Source organism: Mastigoproctus giganteus, chromosome 7 (genome assembly GCF_048544385.1).
Source record: "Mastigoproctus giganteus isolate SK-2022 chromosome 7, ASM4854438v1, whole genome shotgun sequence".
Classification (NCBI taxonomy): Eukaryota; Metazoa; Arthropoda; class Arachnida; order Uropygi; family Thelyphonidae; genus Mastigoproctus; species Mastigoproctus giganteus.
Window position 1 is genome coordinate 14,043,948 of NC_143581.1, and position 15,309 is coordinate 14,059,256.

The 15,309-nt window shown below is 36.2% G+C and overlaps 1 protein-coding gene across 1 annotated transcript in view; it reads right to left on the reverse strand.

Annotated features, from left to right (window-relative positions):
- LOC150082539 (pyruvate dehydrogenase phosphatase regulatory subunit, mitochondrial-like) overlaps nucleotides 1-15,309 on the reverse strand; it is an 84,860-nt gene that overhangs the window by 11,959 nt on the left and 57,592 nt on the right. The window contains exons 12-15 of the mRNA XM_090378677.1: nucleotides 14,349-14,507; nucleotides 13,583-13,719; nucleotides 8,711-8,859; nucleotides 8,378-8,576 (exon numbers count right to left, since the gene is read on the reverse strand). Of these exons, the coding sequence (XP_090234803.1) occupies nucleotides 8,378-8,576; nucleotides 8,711-8,859; nucleotides 13,583-13,719; nucleotides 14,349-14,507 (644 nt within the window). The remainder of the gene's footprint in view (nucleotides 1-8,377; nucleotides 8,577-8,710; nucleotides 8,860-13,582; nucleotides 13,720-14,348; nucleotides 14,508-15,309) is intronic.

Consider the following 15,309-nt stretch of genomic DNA (forward strand, 5'->3'; position numbering starts at 1 on the left):
GTCATAAGTCTCACGGCAAAAAAAAATGAGCTACCCTTGTATTGCACTACTTTCAATCAGATGGCCTAGCCAAATTAGCATTAGCATTAGTAGAGGCATTTGATGCAAGAAAGCAAGCTTATGCAGCATCAGCCAAAAAAAAAACTACTTCCACTTCACCCCTCTGTTCGTTCAAAATACCTGTCCAGCTGAGCCTTAAACTTATTTAGGCTATCAACTTCCACGACAAAGGATGGAAGTCTGTTCCACCAACCAACCACCCGCTGGCTAAAGGCAAATTTCCGCACGTCTATCCTATATCTGTCTTTCCTCAATTTGAATTTATTCCCTCTCAGGTGATTATTCTGAGCGAGAGGAAGAATCCCATCAGCATTGAGCATGCTCAAACCATTCAAGGCTTTATACACCTCTATCAGATCACCTCGCTGGTGCCTAGTCTCCAGACACTGTAATTTGCAAAACTTAAGCCTTTCTTCGTAAGAGCACCCCTTTGTTCCATTCACTAATCTTGTTGCCCTTCTCTGTACTCGTTCCAGCAGCTCTACATCCTTCTTGAAATGAGGCCTCCAGACCTGTATACAGTACTCTAGGTGTGGCCTGACCATTGCCTTATACAAGGGAATAATCACCTCCTTATCGCTGCTAGAAAAATTCCTATATATCATTGACAATACACAATGAGCTACTCTTGCAGCCCGTCTGCACTGCTCAGAGAACTTCATATCTGCCTGCACAACCACCCCCAGGTCCCTTTCATTCTCTACCACTGTCAGTGTAGTACCACAGAGTTGATACGTTGCTCTGGGGTTGCTGTTTCCCATGTGTAGTACTTTACATTTGTCAATGTTAAACTTCATTTGCCACCTCTCAGCCCACCTGCTCAACCTTTCCAGATCCTGTTGCAGCAGCATAGTGTCAGTAGTGTCCTTGACAACCCTGCCTACCTTTGTATCGTCTGCAAACTTCGACATTAAGCTTGATATACCCTCATCAATATCATTTATGAATACAGAAAACAATAATGGACCCAACACTGAGCCCTGAGGGACTCCACTAATAACATTAGTCCACGACGAGCAGTGTCCATTGATTACCACTCTCTGTCTTCTCCCCCTCAGCCACCCCTTTATCCACAGCAGCAATTTGCCTCCAATGCCACACTGCTCCAATTTGTGCAGCAGTCTTCCATGTGCAACAGTATCAAAAGCCTTTCTAAGATCCAAGTGTATAATATCAAAGTTATTCCCTGCATCCAGTTCCTTTGTGACTGCATCATAGTATCCAATCAAATTGGTCAGGCAAGACTTCCCCTTAACAAAACCATGCTGTGTCTGAGCTATAGCTGAAGTCTTGTCTAAATGATCCTGCAGTGCTTCTTTAACTAGTGCCTCCATTAATTTTCCTGGAACAGAAGTTAAACTCACAGGTCTATAATTACTTGTGTCAGCCTTTGATCCTCCTTTGTGAATTGGGGTGACATTTGCACATCTCCAGTCTGTGGGTACCTCCCCTGAGTCCAAGGAAGCTCTCATAATTATGGCCAAGGGTTTGCTTACTTCCTTTGCTGCCTCCTTTAATATAACTGGATAGATCCCATCCACCCTGGGTGCCTTTCTTGTGTTTATCTTCAACAATTTGTCCTCCACTTTACTCTCAGTTATTACAAGATTCTCTAGCTTACTGCTAGAGTTGAATACACCTCTGGCTTTCCCCTCGCTAAATAACTCCTCATGTGTGAATGTCGATGCAAAATATTCATTGAGTTTGTTAGCTACCTGAGCAGGATCATCAACAGTTGACCCATCGATATCAAGTGGACCAATCTGATTCATCCCCTTCCTTCTAGAGTTTACATAAGTAAAGAACTCTTTGCTGTTTTTCTTTGCATCCCTTGCTAAAGATTTCTCGTAATCTGCCTTCGCCCGCCTAACCTCCTTTGTAACTTGGTTACAGATCAACTTATATCTATCATAGGCTTCTGTGTCATGTGTTAATTTGTATGTATCCCATGCATGTTTCTTCTCTGCCATATGCCTCATCAGTTCATCTGACATCCATTTAGGCCTAAACCTTGAACAATATTTCTTAGTTGGTATGTAAAGCCTAGTAGCTTCCAAGATAAGTTCTTTGAATGCTTCCCATTTTGCATTTGCTGTTGGTAACATCATCAGTTGGTCCCACTGTATAGAATTTAAATACTGTCTCAGTCCATCGTAGTCGCCTTTACGAAAGCAATAACCCTTCCCTTTACCCCTAATGGTAGTTACCTCTTTGAGTAAATCCCACTTCAGCACACTGTGATCACTGCCACCTAGTGGTTCATTTATCTGCAGATTCTTAATGCATGAAGAATCACTGCTGATAATCAAATCAAGAGTATTCCTCCCTCTAGTTGCCTCCTGAACATGCTGATATAGAAATGGTTAATTGGCCACTTGTTTAACAGTTGAAACTGCTATGACAGCCTGTTTCAAGAAATTCTTCAAGATGAAAACTTTGTGTATTTTCTTTGAAGAATTTAATTTTTTTGGCATAAATTTGTCTCTAATACAATCACAGCATTAATGGCTATTTATAAAAATACAGCAAATAGCATCGCACATATGATACATTACAAACTATGTGGCAAGAAATCAAATTTTGCTGTCTGCATAATAGCTAGTTACTCAAGTTTGATACATCAAACTTTAATTACTTGAAAAAAACTGAGTTTATAAATATAACCTTTTACCTTTTCGTAATCTTTTAATGGTTTAACCACAATAAATTTTTAAAATTTTGAAATTCAGAATTATAAACTGTATGCATGTGATTAATTTCATAACTTTATTGAATTCTGTCAATATTTTCTTTATTTATGAACACATTATCAGTATGATGACCTGACACAAGAAAGTGGTTTTGCTATTTGTCATTCATTTGGTGTAGGGCTAGATTTGAATCCTACTGGAGGAATCCTTGAAAAGACCTGCAAATGTATCCCCAATTCACAAAGGGGGATCAAAGGGTGACACGAGTAATTACAGACCAGTTAGTTTAACTTCTGTTCCGGGTAAAATAATGGAGTCGCTGGTTAAAGATGCATTGCAGGATCATCTAGACAAGACTGCAGCAATAATTCAGACACAGCATGGGTTTGTTAAGGGAAAGTCTTGTCTGACAAATTTGATAGGATATTATGATGTGGTTACAAAGGAATTGGATGCAAAAAATAATTTTGATATCATATATTTGGATTTCAGGAAAGCTTTTGACACTGTTGCGCATGGAAGACTATTGTACAAATTGGAGCAGAATGGTATTAAGGGTAAGTTGCTACAATGGATAAAAGGATGGTTAAGTGGGAGAAGACAGAGGGTGGTAATCAATGGGTGCTGCTCTTCTTGGACTAATGTTATTAGTGGAGTCCCACAGGGTTTGGTGTTGGGTCCACTGTTGTTTTGTATATTTATCAATGATATTGATGAAGGTATATCAGGCTTAGTGTCGAAGTTTGCAGATGATACAAAGGTTGGCAGAGTTCTTAATGACAGTAATGGCAGTATGCTACTGCAACAGGATCTAGATAATTTGGGCAGATGGGCTAAGAAGTGGCAACTGAAGTTTAACCTTGACAAATGCAAAGTACTGCATATGGGTAGAAGTAACCCCAGAGAAACGTACCAACTGTGTGGTACTACACTTAAGGTGGTAGAAAATGAAAAAGACCTGGGAGTAATTGTGCAGGCAGATATGAAGTTTTCTGAGCAATGCAGACAAGCTACCAGGGCAGGTCATGGGGTTTTGTCAATGATATATAGGAATTTTGCTAGCAGGGAAAAGGAGGTGATTATCCCTCTGTATAAGGCAATGGTCAGGCCATGCCTTGAGTACTGCGTACAGGTCTGGAGGCCTCATTTTAGGAAGGATGTAGATTTACTTGAGCGTGTACAGAGAAGGGCAACAAGATTGGTGAGGGGAATGAAGGGATCCTCTTATCAAGAGAGGCTTAAATTCTGCAAATTGCAGTGGCTGGATACTAGGCACCGGTGCGGTGATCTGATTGAGGTGTATAAGGCCTTGAATGGGTTCAGCACGCTGAATTCTGATGGGATCCTTCCACTTGTTCAGATTACAAACCTAAGGGGGCATAAATTCAAATTAAGAAAAGACAGATGTAGATTAGATGTGCGGAAATTTGCCTTTAGCCAGCGGGTGGTTAATTGCTGGAACAAACTTCCATCTGTCGTTGTGGAAGTTGATAGGTTGAATAAATTTAAGGAGGAACTGGACAAGCATTTGGAGGGAATGGTGTGATTTTTTTTTTTTTTTTTTTTTTGGCTGATGCTGCATAAGCTCATACATTTGCTTTCTTGCATCACATGCCACTACTACTACTACTACTACTACTACTACTACTACTACCTATTTAGTCAGGCCTGCAGTTAGTCCAGCTCAGGTGGATGGAGTAGCCAATTCCATGAGTTATCCTGGGTTTTTCAATCTCCACAAGTAGGAGTGTGTTATAGGCCTAATGACTCGAATGAGTACAATGAACAATTGTACAGAGAAATAGAGTGGGCCAGTAAATCAGAATGTTTTATAATGGGGGATTTTAACTTCCCAGATATTGACTGGAACTTGTGGGTTGGTCACTCACACACTAGTCACACTTTTGTGGATTTATTGGACGATTGTTTTCTGCAGCAGCATGTTCGAGAGGCAACCAGAGAAAGTAATACTCTTGATCTGGTTATCAGCAGTGATCATTCGTGTATTAAGAATTTGCAGATAAAGGAACCACTAGGTGGCAGTGATCACAGTGTGCTGAAGTGGGATTTACTCAAAGAGGTAACTACCGTCAGGGGTAAAGGAAAGGGTTTTTGCTTCCGTAAAGGGGAGTACAGTGGTCTCAGACAGTTTTTAAATTCTGTACAATGGGATCGACTGACGATGTTACAAACAGTAAATTCTAAGTGGGAAGCATTCAAGGAATTAATCGTGGAAGCTACTAGACTTTTCATACCGATGAAGAAATATTGTTCAAGGTTTAGGCCTAAATGGTTATCAAATGAACTAATGAGACTCGTGACAGAGAAGAAAAATGCATGGGATGCATATAAATTATCAGGCGACGCAGAAGCCTGTAGCAGATATAAGCTAGTCTGTAATCAGGTCACAAAGGAGGTTCGGCAGGCAAAGGCGGATTACGAGAAATCTTTGGCAAAAGATGCTAAGAAAAACAGCAAGGATTTCTTTACTTATATAAACTCTAAAAGGAAGGGGCTGAATATGATTGGTCCACTTGAAATCGATGGTTCGACTGTTGATGATCCTGCTCAGATAGCAAACAAACTGAATGAGTATTTTGCATCTACATTCACACGTGAGGAATCATTACAGTTTGAAAATGGAAGAAGGTTATCAAATTGTAGCAGTGTGCTTAATGATTTTGTAATAACTGAGAGCAAAGTGAAGGAGAAATTGTTGAAGTTAAACATAAGAAAGGCACCTGGGGCGGATGGGATCTATCCAGTTATATTAAAGGAGGCGGCAAAGCAACTAAGCAAACCCTTAGCCATAATTATGAGAGCATCCTTGGATTCAGGGGAGGTTCCCACGGACTGGAGATGTGCAAATGTATCCCCAATTCACAAAGGAGGTTCGAAGGGTGACACGAATAATTACAGACCAGTTAGTTTAACTTCTGTTCCGGGTAAAATAATGGAGTCACTGGTTAAAGATGCATTGCAGGATCATCTAGACAAGACTGCAGCAATAATTCAGACACATCATGGGTTTGTTAAGGGAAAGTCTTGTCTGACAAATTTGATTGGTTATTATGATGTGGTCACAAAGGAACTGGATGCAAAAAATAATTTTGATATCATATACTTGGATTTCAGGAAAGCTTTTGACACTGTTGCGCATGGAAGACTACTGTACAAATTGGAGCAGAATGGTATTAAGGGTAAGTTGCTACAATGGATAAAAGGATGGTTAAGTGGGAGAAGACAGAGGGTGGTAATCAATGGGTGCTGCTCTTCGTGGACTAATGTTATTAGTGGAGTCCCACAGGGTTCGGTGTTGGGTCCACTGTTGTTTTGTATATTTATCAATGATATTGATGAAGGTATATCAGGCTTAATGTCAAAGTTTGCAGATGACACGAAGGTTGGCAGGGTTGTTAATGACAGTAATGGCAGTGTGCTACTGCAACATGATCTAGATAATTTGGGCAGATGGGCTAAGAAGTGGCAACTGAAGTTTAACCTTGACAAATGCAAAGTACTGCATATGGGTAGAAGTAACCCCAGAGAAACGTACCAACTGTGTGGTACTACACTTAAGGTGGTAGAAAATGAAAAAGACCTGGGAGTAATTGTGCAGTCAGATATGAAGTTTTCTGAGCAATGTAGACAGGCTGCTAGGGCAGGTCATGGGGTTTTGTCAATGATATATAGGAATTTTGCTAGCAGGGAAAAGGAGGTGATTGTCCCTCTGTATAAGGCAATGGTCAGGCCACGCCTTGAGTACTGCGTACAGGTCTGGAGGCCTCATTTTAGGAAGGATGTAGATTTGCTTGAGCGTGTACAGAGAAGAGCAACACGATTGGTGAGGGGAATGAAGGGATCCTCTTACCAAGAGAGGCTTAAGTTCTGCAAATTGAAGTGGCTGGAGACTAGGCACCTGCGCGGTGATCTGATTGAGGTCTATAAGGCCTTGAATGGGTTGAGCACGCTGAATTCTGATGGGATCCTCCCACTTGTTCAGAATACGAACCTACGGGGACATAAGTTCAAATTAAGAAAGGATAGATGTAGAATAGATGTGCGGAAATTTGCCTTTAGCCAGCGGGTGGTTAATTGCTGGAACAAACTTCCATCTGTCGTTGTGGAAGTTGATAGGTTAAATAAATTTAAGGAGGAACTGGACAGGCAATTGGAGGGTATGGTGTGATTTTTTTTTTTTTTTTTTTTTTGGCTGATGCTGCATAAGCTCCTACACTTGCTTTCTTGCATCAAGTGCCACTACTACTACTACTACTACTACAATATGTAAATCAACCTGCTCATGGTACCCTTGGCACAATATGGCTTAAGATGCAGATGCATGGTAAAATCAACATTATATGAAAATTTCATGGGAACAAACAACATGGAAAGTAAATCCAACTGGAGGTTATGGTTCACAAAGTGCAAAAAAAAAAAATTAATTCACCAAACCACAATTTTTTATTTCATTATTAAATTTAAATAAGAATTATTTAAATTTCAATGAGTACTAAATATTCACTTTTTTAAAAAAACAGTTTTAAAAAAAGTCTATACTAAGAAAAGTTTAAATACATTAATAATAGCAGAACAGTTGTAACAGATGAAAGTAATACCACTGGAAAAGCTGTTATAGTTGATGATGTATATTATTAAAAATATATGGAAATAATAATTCTCAAAAAGGAAGTACCATTTATATATAGTGCAGTAACTGATGTACAAGTTAAAAGGCATGTTTACAATTTAAAAGCCAAACACCAAGAACAGACAAGTGTGAGACCTACATGGTCAGAAAACACATGGCAACAGTCGTAAATTTATTTAAAGACTGACATCTTCCTTGTCAGCTTAGTCAGTATAATACATTACCATATGCTATCTGTTTGAAGAGGTTCGGTTTATTCCCATTGCCGACTGGGAAGGATTTCTAAAGTCCTCTTAAGAGCACTTGATTTAAATCAAAACTGTAGTTATCTGATCTCAAGCAGTGTTTTCTCCCATGAGTTATCCTGAGTTTTTCAGCCTACTCAACTTACAGATCAGCCTCTGTGCATACACTTCTATAAACAAATACATAAATGTACAAGCAAAAAGCTTTCTTGCTAAAATAATATTAATAATCTTTAAATAGTTAATATTTATTAATATGTAATAAATGTTATAACATTATTTATTTAATAATAAAATATTTAAATAATTATTCACCATAGAGGACTGCAATGTACAGTTTATTCCCCTAAAATACAACTTTGTTTTTTCATTTTATTCAGAAATTTTCCAAAATTTGTAAGCTCATACTAGCAACTAACTGTAATTTTAATAAATTACATTTTATTAAATTCTATTTTTTAATAGAATTTAATAAAAATTAAAAAATATTTTAATAAATCTGTTTTTACCATGGTGTTTGTCTTTCAAGCAAAGTAGTGCTATATTTCAACAACTCATGGTAAATCTGTTGATCCCATAAAACATCAACACCATTATGAAAAATAGAAACTTTTATAATGCAAACCAGTTTGCAATTCAAGTATAGCAAAAGAATGTATATTCTGCTATAATTAATATAAAGAAAGAATATTTACTTATAATATTCTCTATTTAATTTTAATGGTAATTACCTTACAAGTAAAGCCAGGAAGATTCATATCTGTTCTTGTAAGCTCTGTCATTAATTGTTTTGATTTTGGACCAACAACATTCAGTACTGTATACATTGAAGTAACATCAGTTATAGACACAGATCCATCAGATGGCAAGTGGTGCCTCATCCACTCCCTAATGCGAGTCTGTTGAGCTGTTGGGGACATCATGAAATAGCTGAAATATAAAAATCAGTAAATGTAATTGTGGTCTAATGTATCTAATTAGTCTTATTTCAAACATAAAATATATTGTTTTTTTCCCATACAACTAGGGTGGCTAATGAAAAATATATCAGCTGAACACCTTACCAATTTGGAGCTCTTCTCAGCAAAAGGCAATCATTTTCATAACATCCTCGGTCATTCTGCATTCCACTAGAAATTATATTTCCAACTGGGACATCCACATCATTTGAGCATAGTAATTGTAAAAAATCTACCACTTCAGTTCCTCCAGACTGTGAATAAAATTAAACATAACAAAATACAATTTAACAAAATGAATTATAATGAAATTTCTCTTTGCTAAAATATTTTCTGCTAATTTCTCTATAAGAATATATTTATGCTTAAATTCATTGCTTTAACCCTCTAGCAAGTGTATTTTATAATACACCACAGCTTCTTTTTTTTTTGGATAAAAAGAAAGAAATAGTTAAAAATGGTGTACTTTATAATTTTATTCTTTATCCTGACACTATACGATCACCTTCACGTAATATCACAGCTAATGGAGAAAGCAAATGAATATAAAACACCATTATGCCTGGCATTTGTGGATTATGAAAAGGCATTTGACTCCATACAGCATAAGGCAATGTTTCGGGCACTGGAAAGACAAGGCACAGATACCCCATATATTATGATTTTGAAGAAAATATATGAGAGTGCTACCTCCTTTATTAGACTAGACAAAGACAGTAGGAAATTTAAAATCGAGAAAGGAGTTCAACAAGGAGACACAATATCTCCGAAGCTGTTTACTGCTGCCTTTGAGGAAGCTTTAAGAAGATTAGACTGGTCGCAGAAAGGAGTCAATGTGAACGGAGAGTACCTAAACCATTTACGATTTGCAGATGACATTGTGGTCATAAGCCACGATCCCAAAGAATTAGAGGAAAATCTTAATCAGTTATGCACAGTTAGTAAGGATTTTGGACTAAAGTTGAATATGGCTAAAACAAAAGTAATGATGAACAAGTATGCCACAGAAAGGGAAATAATAATTGAAGGAGCAGTAATTGAAAAGGTGGAGTCATATACTTATCTGGGACAAGTTATTAGCTGTAATAATGATAAATGGCTGGAAGTCAAGAGAAGAATCAATTTTGAATGGATAGCATTCAGGAAACATAGTCACATACTGAAGAGCAATATCCCAGTTTGTCTGAAATGTAAAATAATGAACCAATGTATACTCCCCACCATGATTCATTAGCATTAGTAGAGGCATTTGATGCAAGAAAGCAAGCTTATGCAGCATCAGCCAAAAAAAAAAAAAAAAAAAAACCCACTTCCACTACATTATGGAAGTGAAACTTGGGCACTCACCAAAAGAATGGAAGAGAAGCTGAGAACTACACAGCAAAGAATGGAACGAATTTTACTGGGAATCAGACTGTTAGATAAGAAGAGAAACACATGGATTAGGCAGCAAACTCAAGTAAAGGACATTCTTATCAAAACTAAAGAACTAAAATGGTCTTGGGCAGGACACATAGCTCGAAGACATGATGACAGATGGACTAAGAAAATAACAGAATGGTATCCAAGAGGAGCTAGAAGAAAATCTGGAAGACAAAGGCGGAGATGGATAGGTGAAATTCATGAGTTTGTGGGTAGTAAATGGATGGCCAGTGCTCAAAACAGAAGGAACTGGAAAGTTGCTGGTGAGGCCTTCATCCTGCAGTGGATTGAAAATGGCTGATGATGATAATATTAGATAATAATAAGAAATATACCTTTAGTAATCACAGCAGTCTTGTTATCTAAAAAAAAATTCTTTCTCAACTTCTTTCATTTGTATTTGAAACAATTTCTCCAACTTATTTGATTTCCATTTGAAACAATTCCTCCAACTTATTTGATTTTGATTGCTACACAGTGATGAGGAGCAATGAAAATCAAGCTCTATGGAAAATTAAAGAATCACAGAGAATTTTTTTGGCTATATATTTCCACTTAAAAAATAATTAATAGTACACACCAAAAATTAATATCACACTGGAGGAATACTAAAATTCACAGTGACAATTCTAAAAGATATTTTAAAGTTTTTCTGTTTTTTATTTATAAAATACATCAACATTGCCCACTAGAGCAGTGGTTCTCAAATTTTTAATGTGAAGGCACCCTAAATCCATTATGAAAAATTCCCGACAACCCCAGCACCAGGGTGCTGGGAATTTTTCATAATGGAATGGGTGCAATGGGTGCTGGCAGAATATTTTGTAATGTAGTGCTGTTTCAAATACAGTGTACGCGATGGATAGCTTGTCTCAGCTGTTCCGTATATGTAGGTCTATGTACATAAACACTGCGATGCGGTCAGCAATTATTTCATGATGACTTTTGTAATAACTGAGAGCAAGGTGGAGGAGAAATTGTTGAAGTTAAACATAAGAAAGGAACCTGGGGTGGATGGGATCTATCCAGTTATATTAAAGGAGGTGGCAAAGAAACTAAGCAAACCCTTAGCCATAATTATGAGAGCATCCTTGGACTCAGGGGAGGTCCCCACGGACTGGAGATGTGCAAATGTATCCCCAATTCACAAAGGGGGATCTGAAGGGTGACACGAGTAATTACAGACCAGTTAGTTTAACTTCTGTTCCGGGTAAAATAATGGAGTCACCAGTTAAAGATGCATTGCAGGATCATCTAGACAAGACTGCAGCAATAATTCAGACACAGCATGGGTTTGTTAAGGGAAAGTCTTGTCTGACAAATTTGATAGGATATTAGGTTACAAAGGAACTGGATGCAAAAAATAATTTTGATATCATATATTTGGATTTCAGGAAATCTTTTGACACTGTTGCACATGGAAGATTATTGTACAAATTGGAGCAGAATGGTTTTAAGGGTAAGTTGCTACAATGGATAAAAGGATGGTTGAGTGGGAGAAGACAGAGGGTGGTAATTAATGGGTGCTGCTCTTGGTGGACTAATGTTATTAGTGGAGTCCCACACGGTTCGGTCTTGGGTCCTCTGTTGTTTTGTATATTTATCAATGATATTGATGAAGGTATATCAGGCTTAGTGTCGAAGTTTGCAGATGATACAAAGGTTGGCAGAGTTCTTAATGACAGTAATGGCAGTATGCTACTGCAACAGGATCTAGATAATTTGGGCAAATGGGCTAAGAAGTGGCAACTGAAGTTTAACCTTGACAAATGCAAAGTACTGCATATGGGTAGAAGTAACCCCAGAGAAACGTACCAACTGTGTGGTACTACACTTAAGGTGGTAGAAAATGAAAAATACCTGAGAGTAATTGTGCAGTCAGATATGAAGTTTTCTGAGCAATGCAGACAGGCTGCCAGGGCAGGTCATGGGGTTTTGTCAATGATATATAGGAATTTTGCTAGCAGGGAGAAGGAGGTGATTGTCCCTCTGTATAAGGCAACGGTCAGGCCACGCCTTGAGTACTGCGTACAGGTCTGGAGGCCTCATTTTAGGAAGGATGTAGATTTACTTGAGCGTGTACAGAGAAGGGCAACAAGATTGATGAGGGGAATGAAGGGATCCTCTTACCAAGAGAGGCTTAAGTTCTGCAAATTGCAGTGGCTGGCGACTAGGCTCCAGACTGGAGACTAGGCTGCGCGGTGATCTAATTGAGGTGTATAAGGCCTTGAATGGGTTGAGCACGCTGAATTCTGATGGGATCCTTCCACTTGTTCAGATTACAAACCTAAGGGGGCATAAATTCAAATTAAGAAAAGACAGATATAGAATAGATGTGCAGAAATTTGCCTTTAGACAGCAGGTGGTTAATTGCTGGAACAAACTTTTATCTGTCATTGTGGAAGTTAATAGGTTAAATAAATTTAAGGATGGACAGGCATTTGGAGGGAATGGTGTGATTTTTTTTTTGGCTGATGCTACAGAAGCTCATACACTTGCTTTCTTGCATCACATGCCACCACTACTATTACTACTACTACTACTTCTAATTTACAGTTGCATGAAAATCAACGACCTTTTGTAGTGATGGCCACAATGTAAGCTGATGCTAAATCTGACGTGGCAGCACCCCTATAAAGAGTAAGCAGTACCCTAGGGTGCCGCGGAACCCACTTTGAGAACCTCTGCACTAGAGGATTAAAATAATCAACAATTGAAAATTTTTCAATAAAACTGGACTGTTAAAGATTTAGCACAAATATAAAAATCATAAGAATATTCCAACTGTTTTAACACTTTTTCAAAACAATTTTATTATATTTTTAAAAATGTAAATTAAAATTTAAAAAAATAATAAAAAATAGTAAAAAAATAAAAACAAAAATGTTTAGGTTACTGAAAAAATAAATAGTTCTTAAAATTTGATAATTTGAAGATGATTGAAAATGTGATTACAGATGAACATTTGCTCTTTATTAAATTTTTTTTTTTTTTATAATCTAACACCAAATTATTTCCAGCAGCAATTTTCCTAGTGCCTTACATTAGCAACAGTTTATTAGAATGTTAAATAATCACCCCCTCCACAAAAAAAAAATAAATAAATAAAAATTTTTCACTAGAGGAGTACTCATCACAACTAAAAAGGAAAGGAGCATTTTTAATTTAAAACTTGCATTTTACTTTAATTATAGTTATATTACCAAACAAATTTTTTGCAATTAAAAGAAATCAATCAAATTTCACAATTTTTTTTTCACATTATGTGAAATGTGTCCAATGTTTAGTGAGGTTTTTTTTTTTTTTTTTTAAACATGATGTTAAAATGCTTCATTTCATTTTGTCCTCCATTGATGCATTATTTGAAGTAGTACAAAATAATAATAATGTCCAAGAAATTTATCAAAGAATGAAATGAGTTCTTCATGTCAAGAACTCATTTTGTGTTTAATTTTTCTTAGGTTAGAATGTGACACTTCTTTACTCTCAAACTTTTCATGGGCAATGATGAATCTTGTTATTAATTAATAAAAAATATTATTATACTATTCTTACTTTTAAATGGAATTTAGTAAAAGATGACATATCAATAATTCCCACACGTTCTCGACATGCATAATACTCCTCTTTCACATGGTCAAACCATGGAGGCTTTGAAAATGTAGGGGCTGGAGGACAGAGGCGTTCTTCTTCTACAAAAATAATAAATTTGATAATTGAGAGCTATTAAATGCTCAATAATTCCTATATTCTATTATATTATAAATCAACAGGGATTACCTTTATTTTAGATATAGGAAGCTTCCTATATCTAAAATAAAGGTAATCCCTGTTGATTTATAACAAAAATAATAATAAGACCTGTATAAGATTGTACTTGAATTACATAATACCACATATAATAACTAAATGTACTGCACATGTTATACAAACATTATTATTTAGAACCAGTTTTAAGCACTGCTAATCATATCATTCTTACTTAATTAGCAATTATGAATTTGTTTAATTTAAAGGACAGAAAGGGCTCTCATGCCTAACTTTACTACACAATTATCAATTCATTAATAATAATTGATAAGCATAACATCTATACCCCACCTCCAGTACTATTTAAAAGCCATATTTTATGTAAATTTAAAATTTTTGATTTAACTATAAAACCAATTTTTACTAATTTGAGTTTAATTATTTTATGTCTTTTTAATTCATATTATTACTAGTTATTAATTTTTGTTGTATACTCTTAAATTTATACATTCTATATTATTGCCCAGACATGGTACTTTACTCATTTAGGACAAACTAAAATAAAACCTACGTGATTTTGATGGATCGAAATAAAGTGCCCTCTCAAATCCCATTCGTTCACCAAACACAGCTCCAGCTTTATTCTGTGCAATGTATAATGGAGAACAACGAAGCTTACGTGCTGTTTGGAATTCAGTCTGCATAGGATGACTAATAGCATAACGTCTACCTAAAAGAAAATAAAACTGATTAAAAATTCACATTATTAGGTTTCCTTTAAGTGTAAACAGATACCAAGTACCCTTGATTATGGTACTTGCTATCCTGTTATTTAGTATTTATTTGGAATAAATGTTTTGACAACAAGTATTTCATATTTCAAATAAGTTTGCAATTTTATTGTACAAAAACAAAAGCATTTATGTCACACATCTATTATATAAATATCTATATAATATGAAAATATATTCCGTTTGTACAGCATATATTCTTAAATTTTATTAAAATATCTGGATTACATATCTTACTATAAATGAATTTATAAAATATAAGAATATAAAGCTGTAGAATATAAAATGTTTCTCTGTCTGTATTTTAATGATTTCTAAAGGTCCTCACATGTGGACCTTCAAAAGATGGGCAATTACAACTGACTACAGAAACACTGACACTTACTTGTAGGTAACCATTCCAAGTCAAACCACTAAAGCTGAGACAGCAGCATTGATTTTCAAAATAGGTGGTAATGATGCAATTCAAAAAAGAGGAAAGTTATTTGACCATAGTTAGCTAATTACTGATATAAAGGGCATTCAAAAAAAGGGGGGGGGAAACTATTCATCCAGAAATAGTTATGATAGAAAGACGAATTATTTTTGTTTGATACCTTGAAATCTCTATAGCAACCACACAAATTTTGGTTTCAATCTGATAATTCTTTTTTTTTTTTTTTTTTTCTTTGCAGCACTGAATGAAGTGAAGTGTCACAATGGATAAAGTGGAATACTGATCACTGATTAGGTTCCTCTGCA